Source organism: Enhydra lutris, unplaced genomic scaffold (assembly GCF_002288905.1).
Source record: "Enhydra lutris kenyoni isolate GAN:26980312 unplaced genomic scaffold, ASM228890v2 scaffoldscaffold9, whole genome shotgun sequence".
NCBI lineage: Eukaryota > Metazoa > Chordata > Mammalia > Carnivora > Mustelidae > Enhydra > Enhydra lutris.
Genome location: NW_019154093.1, coordinates 62804264 through 62826856, shown reverse-complemented (window position 1 = coordinate 62826856; position 22593 = coordinate 62804264). Strand labels below are relative to the sequence as shown.

Sequence of the window (22593 nt, the reverse complement as noted above, 5' to 3'; positions counted from 1 at the left end):
AGTGAGGTAGAAAAAAAAAAGTAGTACAGTATTTTAGGAAGGAGGGAGGGGGTCATCCTCATTGAATGCTGCTGAGGCAGAAAGGAAAATGAGCACAAAAGTGTGGCCACCCAATCTGCAAAATAAAGGTTGTCTTTGGCCCCAACACCACAGCATTTCTGTGGCTGGGAATGGAGGACAAACTCCTGGACCAAGTAACTGAGGAGTTGAATGTGTGGTGAGGCTGGGAGGACAGACACTGCAATTACCAGGGCTTCCGACAGGTTTGAAGGGAAATAGGCAAATGAGGAAGCCTGGAAGTGGCTGCAGAGACAGAGTACTTTTATTCGTTTTGTGTATTTGTTTTGAGTGGGGGAGGGATTAAAGCACATTTGTATGTTAACAGAAATAATAAGAAAATGAGAATGAATCATGGGATGGTCAGAGATAAAAAGTAAAGAAGCCGATTTCTTCAGGTGATCAAACGTATGCAAGACAGAGCCCTCGGTGGATCCTGTAGAAGCAAGGGCACCTCCTATCATAACAGAAGAAAAGATGAAGGGTGATAGTACAGATGAGGGGGATTTACAAAATGCAGAATAGAAATACTACTTCAGTATTTTTACCTAATAATATGAGGGCAGGTCCTCAACTGAGAAGGAAAAGGAGTGGCAGTTCAAGCTTTAGAAGCAAGAAGAAGATGCAAAAAATGTCACGTGGTAGAGAGAGGAAGCTGAAGAGCATCGGTAGTAACACAGTGAGGCTTGTTGGCCCTACTGCGTGCTCACTTGTGATTACAGTCACGAGGTTGTGGGGGGAGCAGTCATACTCTGTAGCGGTCTTCGGTTTTCAACTGTAAATACGAAATGATGGGATGATTGAGATAATATGGGCAAAGATTTTGCCTGGTGGATACAAGAAAGGATTAGAGGTTGTTGTCTGATAAGACTTGACCTTAAATGATCAGATAAATGTGTATCTGGCTGATATCTGATGAAGCTCAGAAGATTATGTACAGATTATTCTCCTCCAAGCCTAATGGTGGGTCTCTCTGACTACTGTTTTCATTTTGTGGTATTAGCCTTTGCCAAACGTGAGGTTCATCTTTATAATAGACTCAAGAGCAGGAAGGTCTGAAGACGAGCAGTGTGACCTACGTGGCCGTAAGGCCTACATGAAACACACAGATGTCAAGTGAATTATTGTTTCTGGAAGCTTAATGTTTAATGCAACGATTGCCTAGATTCACAACTGTTCAAAGTATATTTTCAATAAAATAATGGGTTTTGAAGAACTCTGGCTTACAAATTTTTTGTTGTTTAATTTTTTTGTTTCTGTTTGACTTTGTTTGATTTTTATGAACAGGACAGTGAAATAATTGGTCATTATTATTTTCTTGATAGAATACTTTAAGCAAAGAATCAGGAAAATACAAAGAAATTATTTGTGTTGTGCTCTATACCTTTGAATATAAATTAATTTCTTGGAACTATACCTTACAATACCTTATTACTCCAAATCTGTCAGGCTGTAGAGGACGTTTTACAATTTAAAGCAAATGTTATTATCAGGGATTGGTTTAATTATTTTTGGATAAAGCCAAAAATTAGTTGTTTGGTCATTAAGCATTAGATGAATCTCATTCTTGCCAAGCCTTGTGCATAGAGATAACCTGTTTGGACGTTTTATATGAAAAGTGTTCAATTATCAGCATTAAGCTGTAACTACACACACATTGAGGTTGTTGAAACTTCTTGTCAGTATAGCTTTTTGTTGGTGTTAATCCCTCATTCATTCATCAAATAGTTAGTTAAGGCCAACTATGTACAAAGAACCAAGGTGAAGATAAAACATTTTCAAAAAGTATCCTGTCCTCAAAATGTTTATGATCTACTCAGAAAAATAGAGATGCATAAATAATCATAATATCATTTAGAAAGTAATGAAAAAGAAAAAGAGAGGAAAATCCAAAATCTGTGGGGCAATGATTGCCTTCAGTAATGACCCAGGTACAGAGATAAATTTTATCTTATGGATGTTTGCTACTATCTCCATGTCTGCATGCAGAAGCTGTGGTTTATGGAGCATTTTGCCACACATACAAAAGATTCTTTCCCATGTTAAATACATCCTGCTAAATTTCTTTCCTTTCAACTAAAAATTTGGACTTCCTTTTATTTTCTCTCCAATATAAATCTCCTGCTTAGCATAGAAGCCCTAAAAATTGACTTTCAAAGTGATGATCATTTTTTCCAATATGTCCTGAACTGTAACTCCAAATAGGGTTTTTGATTGGATCAAAATGTGATACTTTATGCCCTATGCCACACTTTCAGGTAAAAAAGCTTAAAGCAGTCATCCCGGTGTTTCTGTGTAGGGAAAATATTAAGTATCATATTGAATAAATATGGAAAAGATTGATTAATCTTCCACTCTTGCTCCAAACATAGCCTGACCCCGGAATGCTCTTTTCATATTTATAGCGGTCCCATTTTCCTCATCACCCCATTTTTCTGTTTTTCTTTGCTTCTATCCCATTGTATGAGGTAATTTTTATTCCATTTTCCCTCATTGGTTTTTGCCCTTGACATTCTGTGCAATATTTAGCCATGAAAGCAGTAGCATTTTGAAGGTGGATTTCCAAAGCAAATTATTTCATCCAAGTTCTCCAAAGGCACTGGAAGGACTATAGCTTAGGAAGTCTTTCTTTATGTGAGGCTAATATTTTGTGACATTTTTATAATGCAGAATACTCACTTCATCTTTACATTGTAAAGATGTTAAAAAATGGTACACAAATATAAATTACATTCACTATAATAAAATAACACTTTGGTTCTGTACTGATTTATAGTTTTCAAAATGGTAAAAGCTGTATTTTAATAATCTATTAGCACCTTCCTATTTCAAACAGTCGTTTTGAAGAGCAAGTAGGCAGAAAGGTCATTGCTATCTCCATTTTACACAGGTGAAAACCGAGGCCCACATAGGGCAAGTGACTTGTCTTAGAGACCAAGTGTCTTGGTCTCTGAGCCCAAAATCCAGTGATCACTCTGTATTGCACTGCTTCAGTAGAAGTTTCCATTTTCTCCCATCCTGTAACATCCTGTAACTTTGCCTATCAAATGCAACCATACGTGTGTCTATGTTTTATTCTTACTGATGTGGCAATTTCATGTCTGGTATCACTTATATCCACTTCTAATATTCACGTGGTTCATTTGTATAGAATGTATCCAGGTGAGTTGTAACTATAAACCAAACTGTATAAAGATAATTACGGTGCAGCGTTGGTTGTGAATGAATTTCTCAATGTATACAGATTATATTAGCCTTCATTTAAAAAACTATTTTATTTATCTTAATTATTTATACAGGTTTTATTATTTCATAATTAGAAAATAGAGAAGACATCTTTGGTTGTACCTTCCACCAGTGAAGCCTAGAACAGTTTATGAACTCATCCAACCTTGGGAGTTTGATAAACATTGTCCATATTATTCATACTTCCAGTTTCAAAAGACTTGAAATGTTCTGTAAATAGGAGGAAAAGAGTTATAATTTGTGACTCAGTCAAGTATTTCATCCACAAACTGTGGATGTGATGTGGTTAAGACTATGGATGTGATGCCACCTGGTCATAAACTCTGAGGATTTCTTTCTTTCCTTTTTTTTTTTTAAGATTTATCTATTTATTTTAGAGAGAGAGCATGGGGGAGGGACAGAGGGAGAGAGAGAGAGAGAATCTCAAGCAGACTCCCCACTGAGCGCAGAGTCCAATGCAGAGCTTGATTCCACAACCCCAAGATTATGACCTGAACTGCAATCGAGTTGGACGCCTGCCTAACTGACCAAGCCACCCAGGCGCCCTGTAAACCCTGAGGATTTCTAACTGTGAATTTGAAAACAAAACAAAACATTACTGGAAGTTATGTAAATTATCTGGTCTGACCCCCTCATTTTACAGATGAGAAAACTGAGACCCAAAGGAGTCACTAGCTCCCATGGGTCACAAGATGAGGGGATATCAAGGCTAAGAACACAACCCCATCTTCTAACTCTCAAGTGCTCTTTCCAATATTACCTCCCATGGAAAGAAGCCTCCCATGGGGGCATTGCTTCTTGAGAATGAAGTATATTAAATTCACATTTGGCTGCTAATCATTTTCTCAGCAGCTCTATGGTATTTCATTAACTGCTGCATGTAACACTCTGGCCTTTCACCTGTATTAACTTGAGCTCATTAAACTTGAAGCCAATAATAAACAGGACTGAACTAATACAGATATTTTGCATGGTATGTGTTCAGCATTTTTTTAAATGGTATCTACTATATGAAACACTTTTCCCTCCATAGTTTGTGGAATGAGTGAAAGTGGGAAGGGTTGATTTCAAGGAATGGATTATATGTGTAGTATGTGTCTTTATATCAGTCAAAAATATATTATACACTTATCTAATACAGAGCTTTGTAAGCGCTATAAAGAAACTTGAGCAACAGCATAGCACAGGGTCTGGCATCTGGCGGACTGGGATGTGAATCCTATCTCTGCCATTTGTTAACAGCGAGAGCTGGAGCAGGTTGCTTAGCCTTTCTGAAACTGTGATCTGGTCTGCAGCAGGGACGAGGATAATACCCACTTCATAGGGTTGCAATAAAGAACGGATAACGTCCTCCTGTGTTTTGCAGAGGGCCCGGTGTACAGCAAAGCTCAGTTAATGTGCTGATTTTGATGAAGATGGTGCTGACAATGCATTTCCTTCCCTCGTCAAACTTATAATCACCTCCCACCCCAGCTGTGGTCGATGTTCCTCGAGTCTTCTCCCCACCTCATCATTACTACAGAATATAAGCAAGGGTCCTCCAGAGTGCCAGGAAAGAAAAACTAATCCCAGCTTCCCCACAATGTGAATTCCCATTCCTTTTGACTGAGAAGGAACTCTTCTGCAAATTGTAACCTCTGCGGCCATTGGTTAACCACAAGCTCTTGTGTGATTTTGATAGCGTTTGAGATTCTGACTGAGCAGGGGATGGTGAGAGAGGAGGGGTCATTTGCAGAAAGATGCAGCAAAGACGTAGAGAGAGAGGTCCGTCAGAGAAGGATTCTGGGTCACAAAGAATGAAAACTGGGTGGTGTCAGGCAGAAGTCACTGTGAGACTAGGGGTGAAGCAGTCCGCGGGCAGTGTGGGGGTGAAGATCAATGGAAGGCTGTTGGAGTTGAGGTGTGTAGTCAATATATGTTCTCTATTTTCCAGAGTACCATAGACTCTTGAAAGAAACAAAAAAATCTTATAGGTCATCTATGTCACTTTTATGCTTCTACCAAAATCCCATCTCCGTCATCTGGATCATTATCTTCTTTCTGCCACAAACATCCTCACTCCCTCAACTCACCCTTCTTTCCACCACCGAAGGCATCCAATCGCATATTTTCAAATATCTGGTGTTTCCCTACACCCCGAAGAACAAATATCCAAGCTGCTTTGCCCGGAATTCAGAGCCCTCCCTAGATTTCCCAGCTTTAGCCCTGTTATTCCCCAGTCATGGACTATATTGTACTATATTTTAGCTCTATAGAATGAATTTATCCTGTTTTTTTTCATTCCTTTCCTCATCATTTCTTTATCTCTCTCATCTCTTTTCAGCACTACATACTATTTCTCCCTTTTATAACCCTTTGTCACAGTTTAAATTCCCCTTTCACTAGACATCTTCCTTAATCTCTTAGTTGGAATTAAGTGCTCATTTGGGTCAGAGTTACATCAAACTGTCTGTGCATCTCTTCCTCTACTTATCCTATTCTCCCTGAAAATTGTCTATGGAACCAATGTCAGCTGAAATCAGCCAGTCCATCCTTCTGGAAATTGCTATAAAATCCCTGGAGATTATGTTCTCTAGGTCACTTCCAGCTATAAATTCTCCTTCTTGCCGAGTTCTGCATCTCCCTCAATCTTACTTCTTGTTGGTTCCTATTCTTTGAGCTATATGCCCACCCAACCATGAAACTCAAGCCTATTTTTGCTGATTTTCTTCCAAATTTCTCTCTAAGGCATATAAGTACGTAGGAGACTTATTTAAGTTTTAAGGGTCAGAGAAGAGGATTTCAATTGCAGCAACGCAAACAGCTTAAAATTGAATATGAGCTCTTCCTCTTTTTTAAAGTCCCCCAGCCCTCGTACTACCAGGCTCTGCTTCTATTCTGTCCCTTCCCTCTTCCTTCTCTTTTTCCTCTTTCTTTTCCCCTCTCCTCTCTCTTCTCCCCCTGTTTCAGAATTTTGTCTTCTTCAGGCACAGTGGTTTGGCCATCTCATTGTTTTTGTTTCTCCTAAATCATGCCACAAGGCTTCATCTCCCAAACTCCAAGCTAAAGGTATTGTTTTGGGGAGGGGGTTAACGTGGGAATTTATTTTTATTTTTATCTTTTTTTTAATTTAAATTCAGTTAGCCAACGTAGTTTCAGATGTAGTGTTCAACAATTCGTCAGTTGTGTAAAACACCCGGTGCTCATCACATCACGTGCCCTCTTTAATGCCCATCATCCAGTTACCCATCCCCCAATCTACCTCCCCTCCAAGAACTCTCAGATTGTTTCCTATAGTTAAGAGTCTCTCATGTTTTTTCTCCCTCTCTGATGACTTCCCATTCTGTTTTCCCTCCCTTCCCCTATGGTCCTCTGCACTATTTCTTATATTCCACATATGAGTGAAACCATATGATAATTGTCTTTCTCTAATTGACTTATTTTGCTCAGCATAATACCCTCCAGTTCCATCCATGTCTTTGTAAATGATAAGTATTCATCCTTTCTGATGGCTGAGTAATATTCCATTGTATGTAAACATGCACGTGCACACACACATACACACACACACCCCACATCTTCCTTATCCATCCGTCAATGGACATCTGAGTTCTTTCCACATTTTGGCTACTGTGGACATTGCTGATATGAACCCTGTAGTGAGGGTGCCCCTTCTTTTCACTACATCTGTATCATTGGGGTCAATACCCAGGAGCACAATTGCTGAGTCATTAAGGGTAGCTCTATTCTTAACGTCTTGAGGAAACTCCATGCTGTTTCCCAGAGTGGTTGCACCAGCTTGCATTCCCACCAACAGTGTAAGAGGGTTCCCCTTTCTCCACATCCTCACCAACATCTGTTGTTTCCAATCCTGTTAATTTTAGCCCATCTGACTGCTGTGAAGTGGTATCTCATAAATTTATTTCTTTAGAAGAAACTGATAGGCATCATTTAAATAATATCTCAGTATAAATAATAATTTTCTCACCTCAGTTTCAAACAATATGAGTCAGTCTTCCTCCCAAAGCCATGTGCTGCTTTTAAAAAGAACCTCCTCCTTCTTGTCTCTGTGGCCCCAGCACCTCCCCAGTGCTTTGCCAAAAGCAGGTCTTCCTTCTGTCATCCTCTTTTAGCATTCTATTAATATTAGATTTTCTTCTCTTGATTGACATTCTTCCTTACATACGTTCTGATGTGGTTCCCTTCACAGAGGAAACTGCTCGCCCTCTTCTATCTTATTAAACAGAAAGCACTGGGTTAGCAGTCTGCTGGCTCTCCAGCACCTCTTCCCAAGTGCGCCCCTTCTCCCTCTGGTGTTTCTTCCACTGGGAGGATTTTCTTCCCCTTTCCTGGCCCTCACACCTCCATCTTCACCATTTGCCAACCTATCCTTCAGAACTTAGCTCAGATGTCAGCTCTTCTAAAAAAAACTCTGACCCCTCAGCCTGGGTTAGGTATGCATTGTCATTGCTTATCTAGCACTCTGTGTCACCTGTGCCTCAGCCCTTGTCTCTGAGGACTGCAGTTGTGATTAACTATAGGTTCTATAGATTAACTATAGGTTCTCTATAAGGTCACAGATTGTCTTTTATAAATACATCTCAAGTGTCTGGCACTTTGTAAATGTTTTTGAGTTTATGAATCACAGCTCTTATGTATGTATAAGTATGGTTTTTTTTTTACTACATTTGATTTTAATGTTAAATGGACGTATTCATTTAAATTCATTTCTTTCTGAAAGTCATGTTTCAGGTTAGCTGACATTTCGAAAAACCAGCTGGATTTTTAAAATACATTCAAGATATTCATTCATTCATTTGTTAAGCTTCAAAAACATCTTGTATACCTAGTATCTGCTGGATCAAAAAGTAACTCTCTAGGACCTCAAGCAGGGACCGTAGAGGCATAGACTACCAGGGGAAGGCAGTGCGGCGGGTGCAGGAGTTAAGGTGTGCTCTGGAGCACCGTGAGGGGCCCTAACACTGTGGGGAGGGGAGCCAGTTAAGAAGATTACTTAGAGGCTATGAAAACCAAGCTGAGACTACAATGCCAAATGGGCATGTACCAGATGAAAAAGACTGGCAGGGGCTTGCCTAGCAAAGGGGATGTAATAGCCAACATGGAAATATGGAGCATGGTACACAATGCAATATAAGCAGTTAAGGCTTATGGGAATAAATTGGCAGGCATGCACTTTACAAATATTATTCCATTTAATGCTTATATCAACATCGTGTGTTAGATACTGTCATTCTCATTTCATTGATAAGAAAAATTAGTAGCAGAATGGTTAAGTAATTGGCTCATAGTCACACAGCTAATGAGTGTAAAACTGTGATTTTAATGCAAATTTTACTTCTAAATCAGTACCCTAACCGCTATGCAAATGTTGGCTTTCTACTGTCACTGAGAAGCACGAACTGTCATTGCTTTTGACTGACTCAGACATTAGATAGTTTATCAAAAGTTGTACTTTTCAATTTGTCAGATTCAACTAATAGTTGTATTTCATTAATTTCAGGTATTTTGCATGTCCGACTCCTTTGTTCCCATTTATACCACTGGGCACCATGTAGTATTATGAAATATGTAGATGGTCCTTTCCTTTTTGTCTTTTACTGTTTTCCACTGTCCAAATTTGATAATATCATGAAAAACTGCTTATTGTTATGTCAGTGATTAAGCATTACATGTCATTTACTCATAGGAAAAATCTGAGTTTCTGAATCTAAGCCATGCTAAAATGGATTTTGAAATAAAAATCAGGATCAAATGTAAGCAGTTGACTACTCTAATAATTCAGAGAAAGGAAGAAGAAAAGTAACTGAATTTGGACAGAACAGAATTGAGACTTCTCACCTCTGTTTCCCTTACATATGTCATGCTGAGCACACAGTGGTTGAAATTAAGGTATGCTAGAAACACACTCAGAGAACCCATGTTCCCAGCCATTGGGGTCCAAACTGTATATTTTGAGTATCTAAAAAGTATTCCATTGCCTTCCTGAGTTGTTTTTTTTAAAGAGTACCTCTTTTATTTTCCTCATTTTTAAATCTCCAATAATGGTCATTTAATTGAGATCAAACAGTTTTCCAAGAAGTATGGTTTATCATTCCTTTAGACAACTGCAATAACCAGAAATACTTAATATATAATTCAATCTGACAGTACCCTTAATGTATGGCAAGGGATACTTAGAAAATGTGTAACAGTGTTAAATGTACACATATCATACGGAATTTATTTAACCTTTAATGTAGTACAAGACAGTTTCTGATCCAGAGCTAGTGTTTGATACTGTATTTGTTGAATAAACGGCAGAATACAAATAATGTAACTAAGTCATATGTGGACTTTTGTAAAAAAAGGCAATTCTTGGATTTGTAAAAAAAAAAAAAAAAAAGGTAATTCTTGGATAGTTGTGAGACATATATCCTTGAACTTATTTCTTTGTCAGTGTATATATTTATACATATACACATGCACAAGTATATTATACACACACATGCACACACAATTTCATATATATATATATATATATTTGGATTTCAGATTTATATTGAGTGTGATATATATACATAAATATATATTGTACTTAGTGTATATGTGTGATTTTATATATGTATGTGTGTACCTATGTATGTAGATTACACTCAGTATAAACCTGAAATCCTCTTTTAACTTATTACCATTTGACTATCAAGTAATTACTTTTCTTGCTGTTATTGTTTCCAATCAGATAAGGCAGTATGATTAGGAAAATAGAGTTGATCCATTATAGCACTGTACACCATTGCTATTAGCCAACTTGCTGCCATTCTCATAAAAATTATGCAATTTAAACTAGAAGATACCAGTACCTGCTTCTATTAGAAACAAGAATGCTTTTCTACTTCATAATATGCTCAATTACCTTTAGATTGATCCATGAATAAATTATAATCCAAATAGACTGCTTTACCTTAAAGCTTTGCTGGCCTAAGATATCATTGTTGATTCATTATGTTGTCACTTTTCTATCGGCAATGTAATGCTTTTTATATCTGGATAGAGACAGTTTTAGTGTGAGATACTGTTATCTTTAAATGAGTAGGATTTAGCTTTTCTGGTGAGAACAAATTCATCAATGATGAATCCCTGGAGAAAGTATTGAAACAAAAATCATACCATTTCGGAGCTTTGTTGAGTTCATCAGTTACAAAGCAGTTTTTGATAGTCGTAAAGAACTTTTTTCTTTGTTTAAGAAACATAGCATGATGCTCAAAATCCCTTGCTTTGAGTTACCGCGGGCTACAACTTTTTCTGTAAGAAAATAATGAATGAAGAGGAAAAGCTCCTGCTGCTGGCTCTGTCAGGCTCTGCTGCTTCTCCTCCTGCAACAGGAAATCAATTAACTATATGTTCAGGCAGAGATTTGAACTAAATGCTTTATTAATCATCACTGATTGCACACGTAGACACCAGCCAACTATGCATTCGTCTTCACTCATTCTCAGTTTTATTTTGCTTTTTGTTTGTTTGTTTCGTTTGTTTTTTTGGCAAGATCAGAACACAAACGTGTGGCCAAGTGTAGTGTGTGTAAAGGTGGTCGTCTGGTGCAGGAGAGAATTGATCTTTTATATTTTCGGAAAACTTAACTTTTAAAATATTCAGAACTCAGATATGGTAGAGCCCTCTTAATACGTAACAAAGGAATTTTTAAACAGATTTTATTTATTTACTTGAGGGAGACAGAGACAGCATGAGCAGGGAAAGAAGCAGAGGGAGAGGGAGAGAGAGCATCTCAAACAAACTACACTGAGTAGAGAATCAGATGCATGGGGCTCGATCTCCAGACGCCAACCCTGAAATCTTGACCTGAGCCAAAATCAAGACTGTGGTTTAACCAGCTGTGCCTCCCAGGCTTCTCTGTAACAAAGTAATTTCTTAAAAAGCACTAAACTTTCTTATACTAATTTGCAGAAAGCAGAATCAATGGCAGCCTTGATGTTTTGGAAGTTGGCACTACACCTGGTCTCTGGGACCTCCATATAGCAGTGAGAAACTACACACAAATGAGCCTATTTGACTTGGAGATGAATGGTGGAAGGTTGGGGAGGGCAGTCACTGGTATCGTGTGAGTTGCTTTCGATTTAAAGAAAAAAAATTGGCAAGAGATTTCCTTCTTTTCCATTGACTGCTCTAACTAACACACAAAGAAAATCCTATAGGAATCTTTATGTTAAAGTGAGAACTCCTCCTTAGGACTAATTAGAAAAGATTATCACATTATAGTCATAGCTCTGTTAGCCATAGAAAGGCAATATAATTTAAATAAGGCAAATGTGGTCAATCACTGCCAAAAAAAAAAACAAACAAAACTACAGAAAATATCAGGATGATAGATGTTTACTCAGGCTGTGTTCTGTTCAGCACCAAGGGATTTTCAATTATTATTATTATTATTGCTATTATTATTATTATAATCACCAGAACTATTTGAAAATATCACAATTTAAACTTAATTATTTTATTTCCCTTTGGATAAAGAATATTCTAAATGGGGAAAAAAGTCTCCTCTGGTTTAGATTTAAAAGAAGATAGATCAAAAAGTTCCAGGAATGATTTCTTTTGAATAACATTTATAGTACTCTAAGATGGAATCAGAGTGTTGAGTCGGTAAGACTCAGGGAATCAGGATAATGGTTCGGCATTTCATTGAGCTTGCCACCATGAGGAATCTGCTAGAGCCAGAGGTCAATTGTTTCAACAGTTAATGGTTTTTGATAATCTTCAAGAATATAAGTTTAGGATTTAGTGCCCTTGGTATAGAAGCGAAGTGTGGAAAGAGTGATACTCTGACAAGAGTGATACTCTGACAAGAGTGATGTCATATGGACATGCGTTTACCACCTTATGAGATGTTATCTGAACCCCATGTTATCTGAACCTTGACATCACATATAATCCCTAACACCCTCATCTGCCCCAAGAAAAAGTTACTTAATAAGAGGACATTTCAAACAAGCATTATCTTTTCTACATTAAAAGGGCTTGCCTATGTGATAAATGTTGAGGATCTGTTTTATACTCATTGATTTGATGTTTTCTAACAAGACAGCATCACCTATTTTATGGTAAAATAGATACAATATATTCTGTCCCTTCATCATATTATTTCACATTACTGAAATCATTACATATTGTAATTTAGGAAAGCATTGAGGTATAGGAATGAAGTATATAGTTCTAGTTTAATTAGATATTAATAATTTGGCATTCATAACATTGCTTCCATTTGCTCAACTTCCTGACATAATTATAGTAAATTGAGAATGGAAGTAACAATCTTAGATATTTCCACATAAATATGTTCTGCTAATATAAATTTTCAGTGACAGTTTGGCTGAATTGGAGCATGGGTTAAGTTTCACTTACCTACCCTGCTAACATCTCTAAAGGACTAGAGAACACATTTTCCTGGGACGTTATGCAACCTGGCAGGTGGAGGCCAGTGTTTCAAAACAAGTGTGATTTTTCACCGAAGTATTTGCTAGGTCAGAGATCAGGATGACCTTGGAGTGCTGTAGTTTTCCAAGCCTCTATCAGCTAGATAAATGGGCTTTATTTTGTAGGAGAGAGAGAGAAGAAAGGGTGTTTCTGCAGTCTTAGAAAGGAGACCTAGCAATTCCAGGTTATAGACGGACACAGAACATTTGGAATTTAGTGGTGTTTATCACCAGCTTCATGTGTCAGTAAAAGTGAAGATCAAAGGTTCTAGAAGAGGAGAAGGACAAAAGTGAAGAGGGAATAATTGTGGGATAATGAATAGTATGAGGGCATATTCGTGTTAACTTGAAACCACTTAGCATTTTTCCATTACACCCAGGTATCTTTCTAAATGAACTTTGTAAAGTACAGTTGAATAACCTTGAGATTTAAAGCTCCATGATGTGATTTTGAATACTGATGGAGTTTGTTTAAGCACTGTGATATTTCCTCTGCTTTTCATTTCTATTTTTGCCTCCTTCATGCAAAATAAAATTTATTTTCTGTACGGAGAAATCAATATTTTTACCATTTTGTTTTTCAGCTACTCCAGTAAATTGCAATCAACATTAGTTACAGTCTTTAAAGAAATGTAGTAAGAATTTGATCACAATAAAATAGAGATACAGATTAGAACTTCGGCAAAGTACCTTTGCTATTGACAAAAGCATTTGTCAGGGACTATGGCTGTGTCTATATTGTGCTAAAAACCTGATGAAGAGGAAAAAAAGCATCAATAGATTTTACCTTCTGTCTATACGAACCAAACAAATGGTCTAATAGCTACTGTTTTAAGTGAATGGATTTAGTTTACCATTGTGAACTTTATTCCATTTAGAAATGTATTTAATTAACATCTGTGTATTTTTTTAAATTTTATTTCTTTTCAGTGTTCCAAGATTCATTGTTTATGCACCACACCCAGTGCTCCATGCAGTATGGGCCCTCCTTAAAACCCACCACCAGGCTCATCCAAGCCCCACCCCCCTTTCCTCCAAAACCCTGTTTGTTTCTCAGTATTCACAGTCTCTCATGTTTGTCTCCCTCTCTGATTTCCCCCAACTCACTTCTCTCCTTCTCCTAATGTCTGTATATTTAATATGTATATATTTGGTAAAGGTATTGCACTCTTTAGTTCTTTTTAACAATTAATGGAATCTGATACCTAGTGAGTCTCAAATAAATGAAGACATTGTTACAGTATATAAGAACAATTTCAAAACACATTTGTTTATTGATAATACTTATGTATTAATATCCCCACATTTTTCTCTTCTGTGAGCTAACACACTTTCTTATTTGTGCATTTACCTTTTAGAAACTACCAAGTTTTGGGCCTTATCTTGAGCAGCGCAAGGAAATCATAGCAGAGAACAAGATTAGACAGAAAGAACAAAATGCAGCTTTGCCACCATTTGAGAGAAAACATTTTATCCCCAAAAAGCCTATACCTACCATCAAGGTAAAAATTAAGTTATGTATATACTATATTGTTGTGTAAATATACAATATAACTCAATATAGCTTAACTATTTATTTACTGGGTAAGTATATAATTTATTTTGTTTAAAAATATAATAAAAGTTAAAAAAATCTGTCTATGGTGATAGGGGTTAGCCTCTTTTATTTGCATATTTTATACTTTTTAAAATATAGTCAAGTATGTGTTCCTTGGAAATTTCTGTATGTATTAAATGGGCCAGGAAATATTAAGGTGAATTCTTTGTCTTCTCATAGTCATTTTGAAGTTATATTCATATACAATTAAATCCAAGAGATATGTTAGTCATATAATACAACTAAATGATTAATATGCAACAGTATCAATTTGAACAAACTTTGTCTGATTGAGTCTCTGGAAAGTCTTATGAATTGGGGAATCAGGAGACTATTTGCTGGGTAATAGCAAGAATTATCATGAAGATGGAATGGTGGGTGTGTTATATTTCTTGATTTTTTTTCTTGCATTTTTTATTTTGAAAGAGTGGCAGATTCACATACAGTTAAGAAATAATACAGAAAGGTCTTTTGAACCCTTTACTCAGTTTCCCCAGTGTAACTTCTTCCAAATATCACAACCAGAATAATGACACCGATACAATCTACTGATCTTATTCAGATTTTTAATTTTTTAATTTTTGTGCACGTCTGTATATGTGCATACATGTGTGTTTACTTCTGTGCAATCCCACCGCACATGTAGGTTTTTTTCTACCACCACAGTTGAGATACAAGACTTCCATCACTACAAAGATCCTTGGGTTGCCCTGTCATAACCACACCTACCTCCTTCCTGCCCACCTTCCCCAAAATGGAATTGTCTTAATGAGAGAAAAGGGAGGTGTTATAGGACTTATAGAACTCCATTCTCCCTGAAATCACCATCACTTAATGTGGTTTCAGTTACTGAAACTTATTCTTCCCTATTTAATGACAATCTATTCCTGCATTTCCATTTTCTGTTTGAAGCATCAGCTGAAAATCTGCTCTTAAGACCTCTCAGGGGAACCTCCCAGAAATTCATCTTTAGCTGTCAACTGGGAACTAGAACCTCAAACATTCCCTCTGCCTGTGAGAGAAAAAAAGATGTGTCCTATGTCAAAAACAGTGGGGTTTACACTTGCTGTTGCAAAATTTAAGTGATGCAGACTTCTGAAAGGAAATATAGAAGTGGTTGAACACAAATTCTACCAGTATTTCAATACCATAATTCCAAATAATGTGAACACTTGGGACTTTTAACAGCATAATAGCCCCCAATACCATCTTCCCAGCATTATTTGTTACCAGAAGAATGAAATAGACACTGATGATAAAGAGAACACCAGAACCGTCAGCTCTTCACAAGCCCTGTGTTTGGCTATAATTATTATATGATTTGAGGTTAAGTGAGCATTGTCCCACTTCTGTGTCTCTTCTAAATTAACTTGAATTAAATGTAAGATCTCATCTTTTCCTTACATGTAAAAAATAGAAAGAAAGATATTATTTATATTTGAAAGAAAAGTGCAAGGTAATTATAAAAGCATTTTGACCTTTTCTAGTCTTCTGTTCCTTCAGGGAATATATTGATAACCTAGAAGCAAGACAAAAACAGAACAAAGAAAAAGACTACTAGAGTTGAATTCAAGCTGGTCAGTCACTAATCCAAGTAAAATATCAAACTAAGCAGAATTAAATAAACCAAAGAAACGTGAAGTCAGGAAAGTAAGTAAACATTTTTTTTAAAGTATCAAGGATGGATAAGTCTTATTAAAAATAGTGCAAATTAGGGACGCCTGAGTGGCTCAGTCAGTTAAGTATCCGACTCTTGATCTTGGCTTAGATCATGATCTCAGGTTTGTGGGACTGAGCCCTGCATCAGGCTCTGCATTTAGCTAGGAGTCTTCTTGTCCCTCTCCCTCTCCCTCTCCCAGAAAGAAAGAAAGAAAGAAGAAAGAAGGGAAAAGAGAAAAGAGAAAGAAAAGAAAAGAAAGGAAGGAGAGAAAGTCTTTAAAAACAATGCAAACTTACATTCCTCTCCTCAGCCTCCTCATTTGAGGTTATCCAAATTAAAGTATCCCTGGTGTTACATTGCATAAATCTCAAGACATTGTAGATACCATCTTCCCAGCATCAAAAACAATAATAGTGCTGATATACTACTAAAGGACTGCTATAAATAAAATCTTTAAAAAAAAAAAAAAGTAATGGTAGCTGGTAATTGTGGGTTGAATTTTTTGTTTGTTGGACTGTTTTTTGTTTGTTTATTTGTTTTCTTAGGGTTAGCATTTTCACTTATAAATAGTTATAAGTACAACTTTTAATTATTAGTGCAATAATAGTTATAAATGCAACTATGTCTCTGGAAAATGAGGAGTTACATTTGTTAAAACAATGACTGCTCACTTTATCTTGCTTTCTATAAGGCTTCCTATAGAGTGGGGGAGCATATGTTTTAGAGGAAGAAAGAAAATATAGAGATCTATTCCTGTCTCCACAGAGAACCCCAGTTTCAGATGACTCCTGATTTCTAGATCCATGATGTGTGTGTGTGTGCATGTATGATTGCATTTTTTTTAAGATTTTATTTATTTATTTGACAGACAGAGATCACAAGTAGTCAGAGAGGCAGGCAGATAGAGAAAGAGGTGGAAGCAGGCTCCCTGCTGAGCAGAGAGCCCGATGCGGGGCTTGATCCCAGGACCCTGAGATCATGACCCGAGCCGAAGGCAGAGGCTTTAACCCACTGAGCCACCCAGGTGCCCCGTATGACTGCATTTTTCATTAGATCAGTTCTCCTCTAATAGACCCATGTTTATTCACATTCTTACCAGAGTAGGAAAGAAAGTTCATCTCCTGGAAGCACCCATGGAAATACATGGCAACGAGTACCTCTAATGTGCCTCTGCTGTTCCGAGTGCTATCCATGTTTTATCTCACGTGATCTTCACAATACCTGGGATAGGAACTATCTCTATATTCATTTTCCAGATGAGAAAACTAAGGAAAAGTGAAGATTAAATAATTTAACCAAGTTTCCTAGTAATCAGTGATAGAATGAGGGATGGAAATGAAATTGGGAATTGCTGGCTAAAGAGATTCAAAAGATTGACTCATAATAGGAGCTACAAAAATTTGGATCCATTCTAGAAAGTGTATAAATAGATCTAGAGATAGGCCATGGAAAAAGAAGACATCAACATAGAATACAAGAACATTTAATAAGGGAATTTTAACACATGGGTTTTGTCACAGTTGTACTACTAATCACTTGATTTGGGGCAAATATCAAGTAAGAAACCTGTAAAATGAGACTACTGGGCAAAGTTAAATTCTTCTCTCCAACATTCCGTAGTTTCGTTTGTTTTTTTCTAATGTTAAAAGTGCAAAGATTAGTGTAAAAATTACCCATAATCTTATGCAACTATGAAAACTTAGATTTAGAAAATTCTAGTCCTTTTTATATCTAAATATCATATATTAAAATAATCATAGAATATTCTTACATGTGCTACATAAAAACTTCACAATAATTTATATATCACTTTTATATCGAAATAATGGTTTCATAGGATTTATAATATGAACTTATTATTAACTTTTTAAATGTAACTTATTAGAACCTGGAGGGCACTGTGCTGCTCCCGGAGAGAAGGCAGGCAAACAACACAGAGGCAGACAGTGTGGAACAGTGATCTGAAAAATGCCTGGGACACACAGTGGGGGAGACTATTTGCTTTCCTCAGAGTGCTTCCCTGAGAGCAGCAAGCACAGAGAGCCCTCTCTGAGGACAAAGGAGCTGGCTGGTGCCATGGTCTTCCACACCCTCTTAGCATAAACACAGAACTATCTGCAGTAAACAGCACAGGTCCAATGCTGGCTGCCTACCCTGCTTGTACCAGGTCCCATACCCCTGTGCTCTGGCAGTACTGCCCATCTTGGTCAAGTTTGCCTCAGTCCCAGCATGGCAGGCCCCTTCCCCAGAAGACCAGTAGAAATTCCTATCCATACCCAAACAGAGAGTTCTGCCGGGCTTCAGTTCTAATGGAAGTAGTATCAGATCTCATTTAACAAGCAGAACAGGGGCACCTGGGTGGCTCAGTGGGTTAAAGGCTCTGCCTTCGGCTTGGGTCATGATCTCAGGGTCCTGGGATCAAGCCCCACATGGGGCTCTCTGCTCAGCAGGGAGCCTGCTTCCCTCCCTCTCTCTCTGCCTGCCTCTCTGCCTACTTGTGATCTCTGTCAAATAAATAAATAAAATCTTAAAAAACATAAATAACAAGCAGAACAGAGCACACCTAGTTACAACTCCCCAACTCTGGCCAAGGACCAAACACTGCCCACTGCAGGCAATGGAAGTCTCTGCAGAAGACTGGCCTAAAGGATAGAGCCCCCAAAACACAGCAGCAGAGTGCACACAGCACACACCAGAGACACTTCCTGGAGCACCAGGCCCTGGACACCATATGACCTCTTCTTCATAAAGCCATTACTCTCAGGAGCAGGAAACAATGGGCTTTTCCAACACAGAGAAAAGGACAGAGACTTGGACAAAATGCCAAGATGGAGGAATTCATCCCAAATGAAACAACTAGAGAAGGTAATGGCCAGAGACCTAATTGAAACAGATATAATATGCCTGGTGGAGATTTAAAGCAAAAATCACAAAGATACTTGCTGGCCTTGAGAAAAGAATGAAAGACTTCAGGGACACCCTTACTGCAGAGGTAAAAGAGTTAAAAAAAAATCAGAAATGAAAAATGCAATAACTGAGATTTAAAACAGACTGAATTTAATGAACACAAAGATGGAAGAAAGAGGGGGATGAATAGGTGATATAGAAGATAAAATAATGAAGCTGAACAGAGGAGAGAAAGAATAATTATGGAACACGAGAATAAACTTGGGGAACTCAGTGACTCCATGGAATGTAATAAGATTTGTATTATAGGAGTCCCAGAAAAAGAAGAGAGAGAAAAGGGGGTAGAAAATTTATTTGAAGAAATAATGGCTGAAAAGTTTGCTAACCAGGGGGAAGAAACAGATGTCTCGATCCAGGAGGCACAGAGAGCACCCATCAAAATCAACAAAAGCAGACCAACACCAAGACATATTGTAATTCAATTTGAAAAATATAGCAATAAAAAAAAAAATCTTAAAAGAAGGAAGACAGAAGAGAAGAAGTTCCTAACTTACAAGGGAAGACAAAGTTAGCAGCAGATCTCTCCACAGAAACTTGACAGACCAGAAGAAAGTGCCATGACATATTCAATATGCTGAATGGGAAAAATCTGCAGCTATGCATACTCTATCTAGTAAGGCTATTATTTAGAAAAGAAGGAGAGATAAAGAGTTTCCCAGACAAACAAAAAACTAAAGAAGTTCATGACAACTAAACCACCCCTGCAAGAAATATTAAAGGGGATTCTTGGAGTGCAAAGGAGAGACCAAAAGTGACAAAGACAAGAAAGGAACAGACAAAATCTCCAGAAGCAGTGACAAAACAAACAATAAAATAGCACGAAATGCATATCCGTAATTAATTATTCTGGATGTAAATGGACTAAATACTCTAATCAAAAGACATAGGGTGTCAGAATAGATTAAAAAACAAAACAAAACACAAAAATAAGACCCATCTATATGATGCCTATAAGAGATTCATTTTAAACCTAAAAACACCTGCAGATTGAAAGTGAGGGGATGGAGAAATATTTACCATGCAAATGAATGTCAAAAGAAAGCCAGAGCAGCCATACTTATATCAAACTAGATTTTAAACCAAAGACTGTTAACAAGAGATGAAGAAGAGCAGTATATCATTAAAAAAAAAAAGGGCATATCCAAGAAGGTCTTGTAAGTATGTATGCTCCCAACATAGGAGCACCCAAAGATATAAAGCAATGAATAACAAACATCAAGAAACTCATTGATAATAATACAGCAATAGTAGGGGACTTAAACACTCCACTTATAGCAATGGACAGATTATCTAAGCAGAAAATCAACAAGGAAACAGTGGCTTTGAATAACACATTGGGTCAGATGGACTTAACATTAACAGATATACTCAGAACATTTCACTGTTAAGCAAAATAAACAAAAATACTGATTCAAAGGGGCACATACACCACAATGTTTATAGCAGCATTAACAATAGCCAAATTATGGAAAGAGCCCAAATGTCCACTGACTGATGAATGGATAAAGAAGAAATGGCATATATATACAATGAAATATTACTCAGCCATCAAAAAAGAATGAAATTTTGCCATTTTCAATGGTATGGATGGAGATAGAGAATATTATGCTAAGCAACATAAGTCAGTCAGAGAAAGACAAATACCATATGATTTTACTCATATGTGGAATTTACGAAACAAAACAAATGAATGTGGGAGGGAAACAGAGAGAGGAAAACCAAGAAACAGATTCTTAACTATAGAGAACAAACTGATGAGGGGAGGTGGGCGGGGGGTATGGGTTAAGTAGGTGATGAAGATTAAGGAGGGCAGTTATTGTGATGAGAAGTACTGGGGTTTGTATGGACGTGTTAAATCACGATATTCTACAGCTAAAACTAACATTATACTGTATGTTAACTAATTGGAATTTAAATAAAAACATGGAGAAAGAAATAAGTAACCCATTGCTAAACCTTTAGGTTGTTTCCAAAATTGTATACAAATAATGCTATTATAATTATCATTGTGTCAAAATCTTTGCATAGAGGTCTTATTGTTTTCTCAAGAGAAATCACAGGTGAAATTTTAGGTCTTTTAATACATATTGCCAAATTGCTCTGCGGGAAGAGTGTGCAAATTTACATGCCACCAAAAATTATAGGAGGGCCCATTTCTTAGGCACCCATCAACAATGAAGTTATGTTTAATTTTAACCAGTGTAATAGTCAAAAAAGTGTTTCATTTCTTTTCTTTAATTTTGAATGTTTAAATAGTAGTGAGATTGGCATGTTTTTATAAATTTTTTGACCATTTCTTCTTTTGCGAATTTACTACTCATTCTTTAGACCAGTTTTCTGTTGGAATCTTTATCTTTGCTTATATTTTTTATAAACTTTTTATATATTGCCATTTGTCTCATAATTTGTATTGTAGTATTTTTATACATATGTAGAGCAGCTTTAACTTTATGTAGTTATATCAGGCAAAAGCGTATCTTGTGATTTCTCTTTTTATTTGCTTAGTTTAGCTTTATTCCACTGTAAGATCATAAATATTCACCCCATCTTGTTCTTTTAGAATTTTAGTATTTACATTTGACTGATTAATCTAAACTTTTTTTGTTGCTTTAAAGTATCAAGTATGGTTATAGACTTTTCCCCCCAAATAGACTATCATCCCAAGATCTCAATATCTGCGCTTCCATGTGGCCCCTTCATCTTTCAAACTGTGACTCAGTGACAAAATATATCTTAAATTGCATGACTTGCTTTACATTCAAGTTTTTTAACTCTCACAATTGGCTAAATGATAATGATGTCTGTATTCATCTGTTTCCTAATTTCTGTATCATCTCCTTTTATAATTAATCTAGACTTTTCTTACATGTTGTCTCAACTATCTCTATCACATTCTCTTTTCTGTGCTGCAGACTTTTGCAGCCCACTATCTTCTGGATACCTCCAGTCTAAACAAGGAGCACAAGGGCCATCATACTTAAAACTAAACTAATTATCATTCCAACCAAACTGCTCTCCACCCTGAGTTGTGTGTCTCAGTGAACATTGAGGACCACTCTCTTTCCTAAGCCAGAAACCTGAAATTCAGCCTAGATTCTATTCTATTGCTCATCCCACTTGTGAATGGGATCAGGGTACATTCACCAATGTCTATCATTTTTATCTCTCATGTCTCCCTCGTCCTCTGTCCTCTCCTTCCAAGGAGACCTTAATACAGTTCTTTACATATTCTTTCATGGAATTTTGAAATATTCTACCACTCCCACCTTCTTTTGTCATTGTTGCCTAATACATTCTCCAATGATTATGGAATATTCTTTCAAAAATGCAAATCTGATTTTTTTAACCCCTTCCTTAAGATTCCATCATCTTAAGGTAAACTCCTCAGCATAACATTCACACCCTTCACAATTTAGCTTGTCTTGGCCCAAGCAGCTTCAATGGAATGGTAAATTGAAGAATTAATGCAGGTTGAGAAAATAAGAACAAGGTGTATGGAATACTCTTTTCTAGACTTGAACTCGATCAGAAGGAAAGTGACAGGAAGATAAAAACAAGGTAGAGGGAAGGGTTGGTTTGTTTATATGTTAGGATAATCA

At 36.9% G+C, this 22593-nt stretch overlaps 1 protein-coding gene across 1 annotated transcript in view; it reads left to right on the top strand.

The window, feature by feature from the left end:
* Window positions 1-22593, top strand: part of LOC111142998 (dihydropyrimidine dehydrogenase) — an 828681-nt gene that overhangs the window by 790689 nt on the left and 15399 nt on the right. The window contains exon 21 of the mRNA XM_022496386.1: window positions 14129-14272. Within this exon, the coding sequence (XP_022352094.1) occupies window positions 14129-14272 (144 nt within the window). The remainder of the gene's footprint in view (window positions 1-14128; window positions 14273-22593) is intronic.